The sequence below is a fragment of the Motacilla alba genome, chromosome 12 (assembly GCF_015832195.1).
Source record: "Motacilla alba alba isolate MOTALB_02 chromosome 12, Motacilla_alba_V1.0_pri, whole genome shotgun sequence".
Taxonomy (NCBI): Eukaryota; Metazoa; Chordata; class Aves; order Passeriformes; family Motacillidae; genus Motacilla; species Motacilla alba.
Genome location: NC_052027.1, coordinates 13,471,475 through 13,484,873, shown reverse-complemented (window position 1 = coordinate 13,484,873; position 13,399 = coordinate 13,471,475). Strand labels below are relative to the sequence as shown.

Below are 13,399 nucleotides of genomic sequence, written 5' to 3'. Positions count from 1 at the left end.
ATTGATTCAGAAAGTTCTAGATTCAGACAGACCGTATTTACTGTCTTGCCAAAATTGCCCCCATCTACAAAAATACAGCTCAGAAGTTCTTTGCAGCTGCCATGTTTTTTTGCTGAGCTTAACAAAGCCTAATATTGCAGCTCCACAGAAGCTGGGATCTTGTCAAATGGTTAAAACTGTAGTGAGGCCTCTTTCATGTTGGTCTTTTCTCATTAACAGAAAGTAAATGAAGGCAAGTGATGCATTTAAATAAGGCCTGTTGAAATTTTAGCCTTGAAATTTGTCAGTCCTTCATCACTATTGCATGATGTGGGCTCCAGATGCCAAGGTTGTGATGCGTCAAGGATACTTGACATCTAAGCACTGAAAAGGGAGTGGTGACAGCTCAAATAGCTGAGGCCTCTGCTGTTCTCAATTCTGTCAGGTTGGAAGAGATGCTTTAAAGCATTAACAAGGCTGTGATCACCTAAGCACACTATTCTAGTTGTAGCCTACATTTTCTGTGACCTGCCATATTTGTAAATCACACGCTGCTTTTTTAATTTCAGTCTCACTGTGTAGGGATGAATGTTTCAGAGCACATGCAATGACCATTCTGTTACGTTAGTTCTGCTCCATCATGTTTCTTGAAATGGGAGGAAGTGGATGAGATATAGTTGGGCAAAGATAATACTGGTTCTAAATTGTAAAGCAGACACAATTAAAAGAAAAAAGCCCAAACCATTAAACAAAAAACATGGTCTTGAAATAAAAGTTTAGTACAGACAGTGCAGTGGTTCATAGCAGTGTTGGAAACCCTGGCCGTGAGGGCTGCCCAAAGGTTTCACAGACATCACTTTTCACCAGTAATTACTGCTTGAGGCTGCTTCTGATGAAACATTTCTCTTTTGTATCTTCTCTTTGGAAATGAGCAAAAAACATGACAGACATAAACCACATCATACTTCTTGAACACTTTTATTTGTTCTCTCTGGTTTCTAACATGGAACTGTGTGTTGTCTCAGGGTTTTTTACTCAGATCTCTACCCTGGCTGACGTGCAGGAAAATGTTATGGAATATCTCCATGTTCTCAGCCGACCAAAGGTCATCGACCAGGAGCATGATGTGGTGTGGACTGAAGCATACATTGACAGCACTGTAAGTCTGCATGATAAAGCAAAAATACTGTGGCAGAAACACTCATTAGGAATCTGCTTTCTGTTGTTGGAATGTGCTAACTCCATGTAAGAATTGGGACTTGATACCTTTACGCTAAAAGAAAATAATTCAACATTACTGAGCTTTAGGAGATATTTATACATTGTAATTACATAGAAAATACTGAAAAAGATATAAGTTGCAGAATAACTTTGAAGTTTATGATGTCCAAACCTACATTTCTTTTATTAATAAAAAATGGGCATTGAACAGATATTGATTATATTGATTAAACATTTTTTCTACATGTTTTAGAACATGTCAATGTGTATGTGGGTATAAAGAAACAGACTGACAAGAACCAATAGGTTTAGTGTAGAAAGGCGAGTCAACATCCAACTGTGATCTATTGGGGAAGACTATTGAGAAGATTCTGCCTTTTGAAGTGTATTGAATGGGTGATATGTTAAAATAATTGTCATAATTATCCAATTTTAAGTTGACATCCCTGTGAAATATTAGAGTTAAAGCACAACTATCTATGATGCAGTGACTGAGCTCTTGTGGTACTTCTGTAGCATGTGTGGTAAATCATCAGATTTGCAGGTAAAGGTTGTTCATTTTCATGGATTAGTCTGTAATAGAGTTTTATTTTTTTCTTTTGCTTAATGTATTTCCTTTGTTCCAATTAATATATTTTGGTTAGTAGATTATCCATACAACAAGAGTCTGTACAAATGTCTGCCATTTAGTACAGGAGATGCCAAATAGTCAATATAATGGATAGGAGATCACAAATTACTCATGACACAGATGTTTCTTTCTTCCTGTTTTAAATTTTCACTTGATGGGTAAGGTGGGAGAATCTCACCAGCTTCACTCTGATATTTGATGGGTTTTGTTTGTTTTGAGCCCGTGCTGCTTCTAGATGGTTCAGTCTTAAATCTATATAAAACCACTCTGGGAATAGATTTTTTATTTCATTGTCACAATTGTTTAGACCTTTTCTAGTCTTCATTTGTGACCATGAGTAATGAAAAATAAGTACTTAAATGGCAATTATAAAGTAGAAAATTTAATTGCTTTAGTGGGCAATTAGCTTATCTCTGTTTCCTTTTTAAAAATACTGTATTAATCCAGTCTCCTCTTTGCTCTCTTTCTTTTATTGAACCATAAGATGAGATGAACAGAAAATATGCTTTATTACTGTGCCTTCAGGGCATCCCACGAAATGGGAAGATGACCAGGAGAATCTTGTTCTCATTCGCTGTATTTTTTCAAAACACTTGAAGTAATCAGTGTGTGAATGTTGAAGGGAGTTTGTGTGTTTGCTAGAGAGAGTAGCAGAAAGACACTCAGGTAAATGGTGCAACTCTCTTTCTTTGCCTATGAATCATTCATTAAAAGTATTATAAACAAAATCTTCCTCCTTTCTCAATACCAAGTCATGCCCTCTACCCACCAACAAAGCACAAATTGCTGTCTCAGAATTAATTTGACACTTTACTCTTGCTTTTGCCTGTTAATCTGTATTTCCTCGATCTTTGCAGGGAGAAAAATCCTCATAAAAATTAGTCTAACTTTCAGGGATTCTCCTGTAGGTTATGGAAAAGCTAAGGGAAATTAACAACTTAATGTTGTGTGAAATGCTAAGTGAATACAGCAGAGGTGAGTAAAAGCACGAGAATTTAAGAACACTAGAGGGAGTGTAGAGAGGGAATCTTGAGAAAACCAGAAAATCAAAGGCAATGGAGCTGTTACAATCTTGAATAATAGAACTGCTTAAATCCAAACAAAATGTCTTTTGATGCAGTCAAAACACTTCCAGGTTCTTCTCTTTATCTCCTCTTGTTTTCCTACTCTCCTGACTAAACTAATCAATGTCACTGTGAACACACACACACATAAATATACATGTCTGCACTCATGTACATACATGCACACATATTTTAAGTGCTTTAAAGTTCTATTCAGGACCCTAATGGGATGGATTCTATAAGAAAAAATTGAAAAATAAAATGCCATTATCTGCTTACTTGCAAACTACCTTTTTTCTCCCTCCTCCATAATTTTTCCCACAAAAAAAAACCAAAAAAACAAAACCACCAAAACCACAAAAAAAAAAAAAAAAACCAAAAAAAACCCAAAAACCAAACAAAACCCCACACCAAACAGGCAAACAACAGGATAAATTAGGATATATAATACAAAATATACAATACAAAACTTGAAAATATAAATGAAGAAAACCTTTTACCAAACCAGGCTTGGTTCTCCCTCAGCTGAGTGCTGCTGCCTGAGTGCTATTTTCAGAGACAGACTCCCTGGCCATCTCTAGTGCTTTGACATTGGAAGTGCTGTTAAAATAATCTTTTCCATCCCATACTTGTTGATTTTCACAGACAGTTTGTGTAGCTGCTGCTTGGATCTTTTCCAGTTAAAAATATTAGTGTATTTCCAGACAGCTTAAATGTTCTTATCACCCAGCAGTGTGTGAACAGCCAGGGTTAGATTCCCAGGGCTGCATTTACATGGTTGCACTCAGTGTCACTGTGCCCTAACAGCATGGAACATACTTCCCCCAAACAACAGAGCTAACTGGCCAGCTGTGCTGTTTCTGAGCAAGCATCATTAGGCTGTAACATTCAAGGATCCAGACAGAAAGAAGCTGGAGTGTAATAATCTTGGGGTGGAAAATACTTCCCCTGTAACCCCAGACTGTTCTCATTCAGTATTTGTGCAGGACAAAGGTATCTGTGAAAGCCAGAAGTTAGTTCTTTTAAGTGTTTGATACCATTTAGGAATATTCCCAGAAGAGTTTTGCTACTAAAACAAAGCATCTAATTCCTGTGTCTGTTCACCTTTCCTGTAAGAGGATGTCTGCAAAATGTTCATACAGCTGCCTCTTCAACATGGCTTTGGCATTCCTGAGGAGCTTCACATACTATTAGAAAAAATATGACCTTTATAGAAGTGGAAATCTCTGGCAAGGTGTGATATGCAGGAAGCATGACAGGGAACAACCTTTATGTGAGTCAGGGCTGTGTCCTTTGGCACTGTCAGGATTGCTGGTTGATGTAAAGCAACTGAGACAAGGCCTCTCTGGTGACTCCATGCTTCCCTTTTTCCTGCCCTTGACTTTTTTCTCTCCCCATTGTTTCCTGTCTTTCTGAAGAGGTAACCAGAGAGCTTCTACAGGCATTTTTAGTTACCCTTCATCAGAAAATTAGTTGTGTTTATTTCCTTTAAACCCAGGATTTCATGTTGGAAATATGATTATCACCGTGTAAAGCCTCATTTCATTCAAAACCAGGACTTTTGATAGTGATACAATTTTAACAAGTCACTCTTGGAGAAACAACAGATTTCTGAAAAAAAATTTGAATTTAGGTCTGTGGGGAGATGAACTGGTTGTACTTGGTTGGTGGTGCTTGGTGGTGGTACTCACCTCGGAAACAGTCTTTAGAGGATTATCTTGGGCTAATTCTAAAGACAGCTTCAGAACAGCTGGGAATGCTAGTCTTGCAATAGCCCAGTAGCTGAAGTACTGCCAATGCATTCAGGCTAAAATGTTGGAATTGAATTATGTGATATGTACCAGCCAGCCTCCTGTCTTCTGATTCAGAGTCCTCTGATTCCAAATTCCACACCTTTCCTTAGACTTGTTCTCTTTTCCATTTGTACTTCCCTACTCAGCAGTTTGACACAGAAAATAACTTAATGAAAGCTTAAAAAAATATAAGATTTCTGAGTGATAGCTTTCAAATGTAAACAGAAAGGAATTCTAAACCTATCACAGTATTTCAGGGAGGCAACAGTTTTAAAGTAGTCAACGTCTTTTAAGCATGTATCTATAGCGAGTCAATAAAAGTGAGTATTTTGGAAGGAAAAGGAATATGGGCTGGGCATCAAAACATTCAAGTGCAGCAATACATAGAGGTCATCAACCAAGGACCTACTTGGACCTTTGTTAACTCTTCCTGGTGGAATTAGTTCCTCATAAGTGTACCTGAATATATCCTCTGGATCTAAAGGACCGTTGAGTTCATCTTCAGGCTGTTGGTCTCTAGCTGGGAGCAGATTCAGGCAAACATTGCCACGGTCTCTCTGTTCAGTTTCCAATCAGAAGAGTTCTTTGCTTAAAAAGAGAAAATTATTGTTTCACTGAATATTTTGAGATGACTGCCTGATGCTCCGGAATTTAAGAGTTCATTTAAAGCAGCAATGTTCTGAGTCATTACAGGTCATGGTTCATCCTAATATGAATAGTGAGTGCTTTTGCTCTTTGTAATTTCCTTCTGTGTCAGAGTACCGTGTGTTAATTCTTCATTTCCATTATCCCCCCATTATCACAGACATACCTTCCATTACAGCTTTAAGTTCAATTCTACAGGTGCTGTTGTATATATGTGTATTTGTAAATATATGTATATTTTCCTCATTTCTTTCTTTTATTGAAGGAGGTAATATTTGAAAGTATTTCCTGATCAAGAGACTGATGCTGTCCTAGGAAGGCAACCAAGAACCTTATTTCTCCTTATAGGGCAGTAAATTGAGATAGCTCCACTGAAGTAAAGCCTTTAATAGCCATTTCTAAAATGCTTATGATTGATGTTACAATTACATTATTAGGTATATGGTAAATAAATTCAATTTATTCATCTTCATCCTTAAAAAAAAAGCCAAGTACTATTTAGGCATACTTTTTATTCTGATCCAAGTTCTTTGCAGAAATGCAGCAGCAATTATGGGAAGCTCATGCTTCTCAACTGTCACATCAGAATCCAGATGTTTTGTGCATGAAAATTTAAATTCTAGAAAACAGTTCTTCTGACAGAGGAGAATTATGAACCAGTTCCAGAGAGGCACTCTCTCTCTATATATATGTATATAGATGTGTGTGTACATATATATATATGGACAGAGGTCCTCCAGATTGAAAGCTGTTTCACTGGGCATATTTTTAAATGCTGTTTAGTTCTTCTTCCATTCTCACAGTTTTCTTTGTGTTCAATGCACAGAAGAGCTTTCATGAAGTAACAAAAATAAAATAGTACCCCATTTCCATTAGCTTCTATTCCCAGAGATATCTTCAAATACTTCTGGTGGCACAAGTTAATTGTGCTATTATAGTAAGTGGGTGTATTTAGCAGTTCTAAAACAGTAAAGGTTCCCCAGGCCTCAATTTCAAAAAAGTAACTTCTAGATTGCAGTACTGGTAGGCATTAAAATGCATCAGTGAGTTCAGACTGTTCACACACATCTAAAGTAAGTAAATATTAGTACACTGCAGAAGTGAATGTCAGCAAGTGTCATTAATCAGCAGCTGAGATAAGAAAATTTGCACACAGTAATTTTTCTTTTTCTAATACACTAAGAACTAGAAATCTGTGTTGCTTTTTTTTCCAATCTCACTTTGGATTTGGTTACATGCTCTAACCTTCCCTTTTTGGCCAGCATCTCTTAATCGCTAAGAATTTACAAGTCTTTATCAGAGAATGTCATCACCTCCAAGTGCTTCTGAAGTTCCCATGGGAATTTCCTTTTCTCGCTTTGACATTTGAGTGAATTGGTTTAGGGAAGAAAAATCCCATTCATGGATATCAGGCCTTCCACCAGGTAGGATTGTTCATAAAATAAGGTTCTTCAAGCTCTGCTTCATCTCCTACAGATCTCAGTGATCTTTTGATCAGACCTCAGTGGTCTTTTGAAGGTTCTGATATGGGAGAAAAGCAGAAAGTAGCTGAGGAAATGCCTTTGATTCAGCACTTCAGTTTGGATCAATTTTCCTGGAAAAGTACAGCAGTTCTGACCATTTCACCTCGAGGCTTCCATGGGAAGACAATGGCAGTTCAGAGCTGCAGCAGTGACAGTCTGATGTGTCTGCACCGGGACCTCGAGGGTCTGGGACAGTGCTTGAGCCATTGACAGTGCTGATCCATGCAGCTGCTTGTGCATGCACTTAAAAACCTGTAGAAGCAGGTTGTGCACACATTTATAGGGAGGTGCAATATCCCTTTTTGCTGGTGACTTGTGCACTGTCTGTGGAAGTGTTCATTGACAGTCTCATAAAAAAGAAAGCATTTGAGCCAAGGCTTTTGGATTCCGTGGCCCAAAATTTTCAGTTGCTATAATTAAGTACTCTCATTTTCTCCCAAACAATTCTCATCTGTTTGTTTTACTGCTGGATATAGAATAAATGAGTTATCATGAAACACATGAACTATTTCAAATTCAGTAAGATCTGTGTCAACTGTCAAAAAACATAATGAGTTCTGGAGATAGTCAATGAATGAACCTCTAAACTGAATGGAATTCATGCACTCCAATTGTCTTTCAGATGCAGCTCAAAACAACAATGCACGTTGTACTTTTATGTTAGAAAAAGAACATCTGATTTACTCCTGCTCAGCAGCAGGGTGCTCATCAGTGCAGGGAATGTTTCCTGCCATTTATATTCGTGCTTAGTTCCCACGTTCACACACCAAGACAAGAGTCTGGGTGTAGTGTGTCCCAACAAAACACACAAATTGAGACCCCTGAAATCAAAACTGGGGCATGCACAGAAAAATAAAGCCCATAAGGACCTAGTAGAAATATGGACACTTAAAATAAGAATGATTATTCTGAGGATACGGAGTACATGCAAGTAAGGCTTCATCACAGGGAGCACCTATGCACACATTATGGACACAAGAATGTCTATCTTTCAGCTTTTTGAAGGCAAGTCCTTTTGATAAATTACATGTTTGTTTTCCTCCACTGCTAATGCTCAAACTTAGAGTATTAGGGCAATTTCCAGTGATTGCATTAAGCAAAGAATATTACTACAGAGAGCTAATTGCTAGTTGTCAAAGTCACAGAAAAACTGTTGTAAGGAAATAGCAATACTTAGTTTAATGAATTAACACTTTTCATGTGTATTACTCTACATGGTATTTACACTGTAAAATGCTATAAGTGATACATCAAAAAGATGTTTAAAACATCAAAACCAAAACTAAAAGTCCTGCACTTAAAGAGGAACATAAAATTTCCTGCTGGGGATGTGGAACATGGAATGCCATCTGTATTACATGGCACTGAGAAAACTGATTATGTTTGGACCTCTATTTCATAGCAGATGGGTTCATTAAATTTAATAGCCTCCAGAGCCTTTAGAAACAGTGTTAAAAACATGTGGAACATGCTGAGACACTTCACTTCTCGCCCCACAGTCATTATAACTCTGGCACAGACTATAAATATTACACTACTTTATTTCCATTGAATCGGATTACTATTATAATTATTTTTCATACGGTACATTTACATGAGAAATGCAGAATGCAATTTGTTCTCTTCAAACTTTGAGATCTGCAGTTGATGTCTTTAAATGCATTTTACAGTTCTTTGCACTTGGAGGCTTTTATATAGAATTTATTTTTATCTTTCTGCGACATCAGGAAGCAGCTGTAATGCCACAGCAAAGCTGGGTCTTAAGCAGCTCTGCTCCCAGTGTGGTGCAAATAAGACAAGCATTAGGTTAAACAATTGAAAGGAAATCACAGGAGTGTTACATCTTGGCTTTTAGCTATAAATTGCCAAAAGATTCTCTTTTCTAGTATTTTATTATTTATATGATGAGGTAACTTCAGTTTGACCTTGGTCTCTGTTCATCTTTTATCACTGGATGAAAGCAAGATTAAATATCTAATTTTAAATCAGATTAGTTCCTACAGAAATATTGCTTTAAAAAAAGCCTCATCTCTTTTTGAAATATTCTCAGTATTTGATAGATAAAGGATTGGTTTACTACTTAGTTTTTTATTTTAAATAATACTTCCAATGAAAACAAGTAAGTTTTACCATGTTTAAGTGCTTTGACCCCGTCTAACCTTCTTCCACATTTTACTACATGTTCTGATGTTTAAACTAAATTACAGTTGAAGAAGTTGTCCTCCTTGATCATGATTTTTTTTTCAAAAAATAACTGTTTCCCAATAACCATGTGAGCTTGTTGTTGTACAATGTAATTATCTTCTCTTTCCACTTCCTTTCCTGCAGAATCCTGTGACTATCCACACTGTCCTTTACTATTCTTCTAAGGTCACTCTTGGTTTTGGGTTGTACTGATAATTTTAATGTGGATTTTCTCCTTCATATCACTGACTTTAACTCCAATTTTGCCACTGACCACTGCTGACATTATTACCATGACCTGCCAATTTTAATAAATCACCGAAGTCCTCCCACAGTAGATGATGGATGATTACAGAATTAAATAACAATTCCTTCCTCATATAATTCATATTTAAAGTAATAGGTAAGAATGACCAGTTGCTTAAAAAGGTCAGAGAATGTAAGGACACAGTAAGACAGGGTAAGTCAATGCAATAATTAGTTACTGGTCTTTCAAATGGTAGTGTTGACTTCTACAGATTTCCCACACAAGTCTCTAGGTCTCAAGAATCACAGAGCTCTTGCTTGTGTTTTGTTAAACTTGATTTCATGGAATTCCATTATGAAAAAAATTTCCTTAATATCCAATCTAAACCTTCCCAGGTGCAACTTGAGGCTGCTTCCTCTTGTCCTGTCACTTGTTAGACCTGAGAGAAGAGACTGACCCCCACCTGGCTACAATCTCCTTTCAGGTGCTGTAGATCCATAAGGTTCCCCCGAGCCTCCTTTTCTCCAGGCCAAACACCCCCAGCTAGTCCCAAGGAGACTTGTGCTCCAGCCCCTTCCCCAGCTCCCTTGCCCCTCTCTGGACACGCTCCAGCACCTCAATGTCTTTGTGTAGTGAGGGGCCCAAAACTGAGCCCAGGATTTGAGCTGTGGCCTCAGCAGTGCCCAGTACAGGGGGACAAGCACTGCCCTGCTCCTGCTGGCCACACTATTGCTGACACAGCCAGGATGCCACCGGCCTTCTTGGCCACCTGGGCACACCTGGGCTCCACCTGCTTTTGACTCACAACCCTATGTCCTTTTCCACCAGGCAGCTTTCTAGCCACTCTGTCCCCGAGCCTGGAGTGCTGTGTGGGGCTGTTGTAACCCAAGTGCAGGGCCCATTGCTTTACCTTGTTGAACCTCACACCACAGGTCTTGGCCCATGGATCCACCCTGTCCAGATCCCTCTGCAGAGCCCTGCTACCCTCCAGCATATCAGCACTCCCACCCAGCTTGGAGTCATCTGCAACTGTAGTGAGGGTACCCTCCATCCCCTCACCCAGAGCATTGATAAAGACATTTAACTAGACTGGCCCTAGCACTGATCCCAGGGGAACAGCACTGGTGACCAGCTGCCAGCTGGATGTAACTCCATTCCCCACCACTCCCTGAGCCCACTCAGCCGGCCAGTTTTTTACCCAGCAAATAGTGCACCTTTCCAAGCCATGAGCAGCCTCCAGGAGGATGCTGTGGGGAAACTGTGTCAAAGACTTTCCCTCCTTGACCCTTGCTCTAGAGAGGTGTAATGTTTTGTAACTTGCAGTCAACTGGGTCCTCCCTAGTTAGCCAGAACTGCTGATAAATAATTGAAACTGGCTTCTGAGATGAAAACTGAATGGATGTATTTGAATAAGAATCCATAGAATTACAAATGTCAGTAGGTTTCACCTGCTGGATGTTCTCCCACGAGTTACTGTGTACAAATTACAAAGAATTGCTCTGCTGTTGAATTTGATTAACTGGTGTATTCATGCCAAAAGGGTATTGGTCCCATTTGCAGACACCTGCACACTAGAGATAGAGCAGCTTGGGACCATTTCCAGCTGGGATCTGCCAATGGCTTACAGTGCCTTTAACTAAGAGGATGCTTTGCATTTCCACCTTATTTCACAGGGAATCTTCTAGTTTTGTTGAGATGCAGAAATAAGATCAAAAGGTGACAAGACACTAAGTAGGGAAAGAATTTCATTCTACATCCCTACATGCTATGGTGAATCCAGCATCTAGGAGGACAGGTCTATCCTGAGTGGAAATTACTTAAAGACATTCACAACTGATAACTGCCCATCTTTTGTTTTACTACCTCTACTCTGAGTGAAATTGAGTTAATTACAAGGAAATTGTAGGTATTTTGTCAGATATATTATCTTTTTCCGGCATGTTCTTGTCTTTAGTTTTCACATAATATATTTTTAGGGTAAATGATAATGTAGGAAGGCAATGAATTTAGTATAATCTACTTAATCCCATCCTTTGATCTCATATTTATCATTCATTGACTTTCTGGAAGGAACAGGGCAGTGAAGATGAAATGTAATTTATCTGCACTGCTGGAGTAAAAACCTGCAATAACAAGAAAGGCTTATTAAATTATTGGTACTATTTGAGCTTTGCTGCAGTGGCAGAATTCAGTGCAAAAAAGGAGAACAGAGAATAAAAGGAAATAATCTCTTCTTTTGTCTATTGTTCTACAGATATGGAAGTCTTTAGTAATTTATAGCTCTTTCTATATACTCAGGAGTTTTCTCATACAACTCAGTCATATATACACAATAAGCATAAACATTGAAGTTTGTTGTTGTGTTCTCAATGTAAAAGTGTTGTTATCTTATTGCAAGAGTCCCATACGTTCTCGGTGATTTCTCATGGGTGGTTCTTCTCAACACTGCTCCTTCTTCTTCAAAGCCCAGACAGCAACTGACTCTAGGTCCCAGTTCTCCCTGTCTTATAGGACTGGTCTTCCTTATTGGTTACAGCTGTGAGTCAAGCCTGTTTCTGATCTTGGATAATTGGCCTGGCTGCAACTCTTTGGGAGTAAAGCTGCTTTTTACACATATATACTCTATATTATACTCTATTCCCACCACAGTTTGTGTTTATCACAATCATTATGTGATTATGACTTTCCTAGAAGTTGGTTATTTTCAGAGAAATTATTCAGAAATATACTCTATTTTACAAGGAATAACAGGATGTTTCATACTGATACTCTTGCTTCTCGACAACAAGGTGTTTGGCCTTGGTCCACACCACTGTATTCTGTTAGATCAGATCTTTCCAAGCAGGCATTTCCATGAACGATTAGTTTAAAGATGATCTATCCACTTGGTAAATGATCTTCAGCAACATCAGTGCCATCAGGAGAAAGTTTAGAACCCAGAAGTATTTTCTCTAGAATTCAAAACAGCCATTTCACCTGCCCTGGTGTCAGTTTTTTGGGGTAGGAAAATGCATTTACCCTAAATATTAGTTTAAATTTGCTACTTCTAGGAAAATCATTAAAATGTGCAAGGGCACTCTAGTAAGAGCTAGCACAAGGACTCTACAGGGCCATTGCATTTAAGCATTTCTTTCACAGATTTGGATTTTTTTTTACACTACCTTTTATTTACTGGCACACAAATACTACAGCAGCATGCACATTAGAAAGTGTATGCTGAGATGAAAAACCAGCACAAATTACAGAGCTTTCTCATGTTGTTTTGTTCTGTTGCAGCCAATGAACTCTGAGTAATAATAAAGGCTTCAGATTTCTATGCTGACAGATTTATTCCATAAAGCTGTCCAAAAAAGTGAGAGAAAACTACCTAAGTCAGCTATGTACTTGTATTCCATATGGGTTACATTTATTGATTATTATTCTTCCTTTTTTTACTTTCTAGTAAATCAGTAGTATCTCTTTTATGTACCTGGAGTTACACTGATGTAGACCAGAACATATTCATTGTGTCAGTTAAAAAAAGAAAAAAAAATCTTAGTTTAAGGTGCTTGGATTATACTTCTGTTGACTGAAGGAACATTCTTACATTTTGTATTAAAGCCTTAAAACCTCAGAAATTTAAATTACATTGATCAACAAATTGTCTTTGTAGGAAAAATAAGTTTAGCCTTCCTTGCCTCCTTCACCTCGTTCTTTTCGTGTTGTAATTTATTTTAGAAAAATGGAGATAGTGAAAATTTATTTTGCAATAATCAGGGGGTTTATGTTGATGAAATTTTTGCCATGTACTACAAGATGATGCTATTACTCCCATTTTAGGTTCTAGTACATCTAAAAACTACCTAAGTGTCTGCAAACAGCTCTAGCTCTGAGACAGGTGAAAGAATTTTGAGACCACTTCTTGAGAGTTCTTGTAGTGAAGAAGGAGTAAGGTTTTCTTGACCTGATGAATAATGCAATAAAGGAGACAAGAGGGGAAGGTGATGGGTAGTTTTGCCTTAGGCCAAAATGTTTCCTTGATCTAGATTTCACATACAGTACATTAAAAAATGAAAAACTGCATATTTGAATGTGACTTAGATCATCTAGAAATGCTCTCAGATTTGTGATCT

General features: G+C 38.0%; 1 protein-coding gene across 4 annotated transcripts in view; it reads left to right on the top strand.

The window, feature by feature from the left end:
• Nucleotides 1-13,399, top strand: part of CACNA2D3 (calcium voltage-gated channel auxiliary subunit alpha2delta 3) — a 394,439-nt gene that overhangs the window by 253,951 nt on the left and 127,089 nt on the right. For all 4 annotated transcript variants that reach the window (XR_005258491.1, XM_038149689.1, XM_038149687.1 and 1 more), the window contains one exon: nucleotides 1,005-1,138. Coding sequence is in view for 3 of the 4 variants with exons in the window: in XM_038149689.1 (XP_038005617.1) it covers nucleotides 1,005-1,138 (134 nt within the window). In the remaining variant the exon portion in view is untranslated. The remainder of the gene's footprint in view (nucleotides 1-1,004; nucleotides 1,139-13,399) is intronic.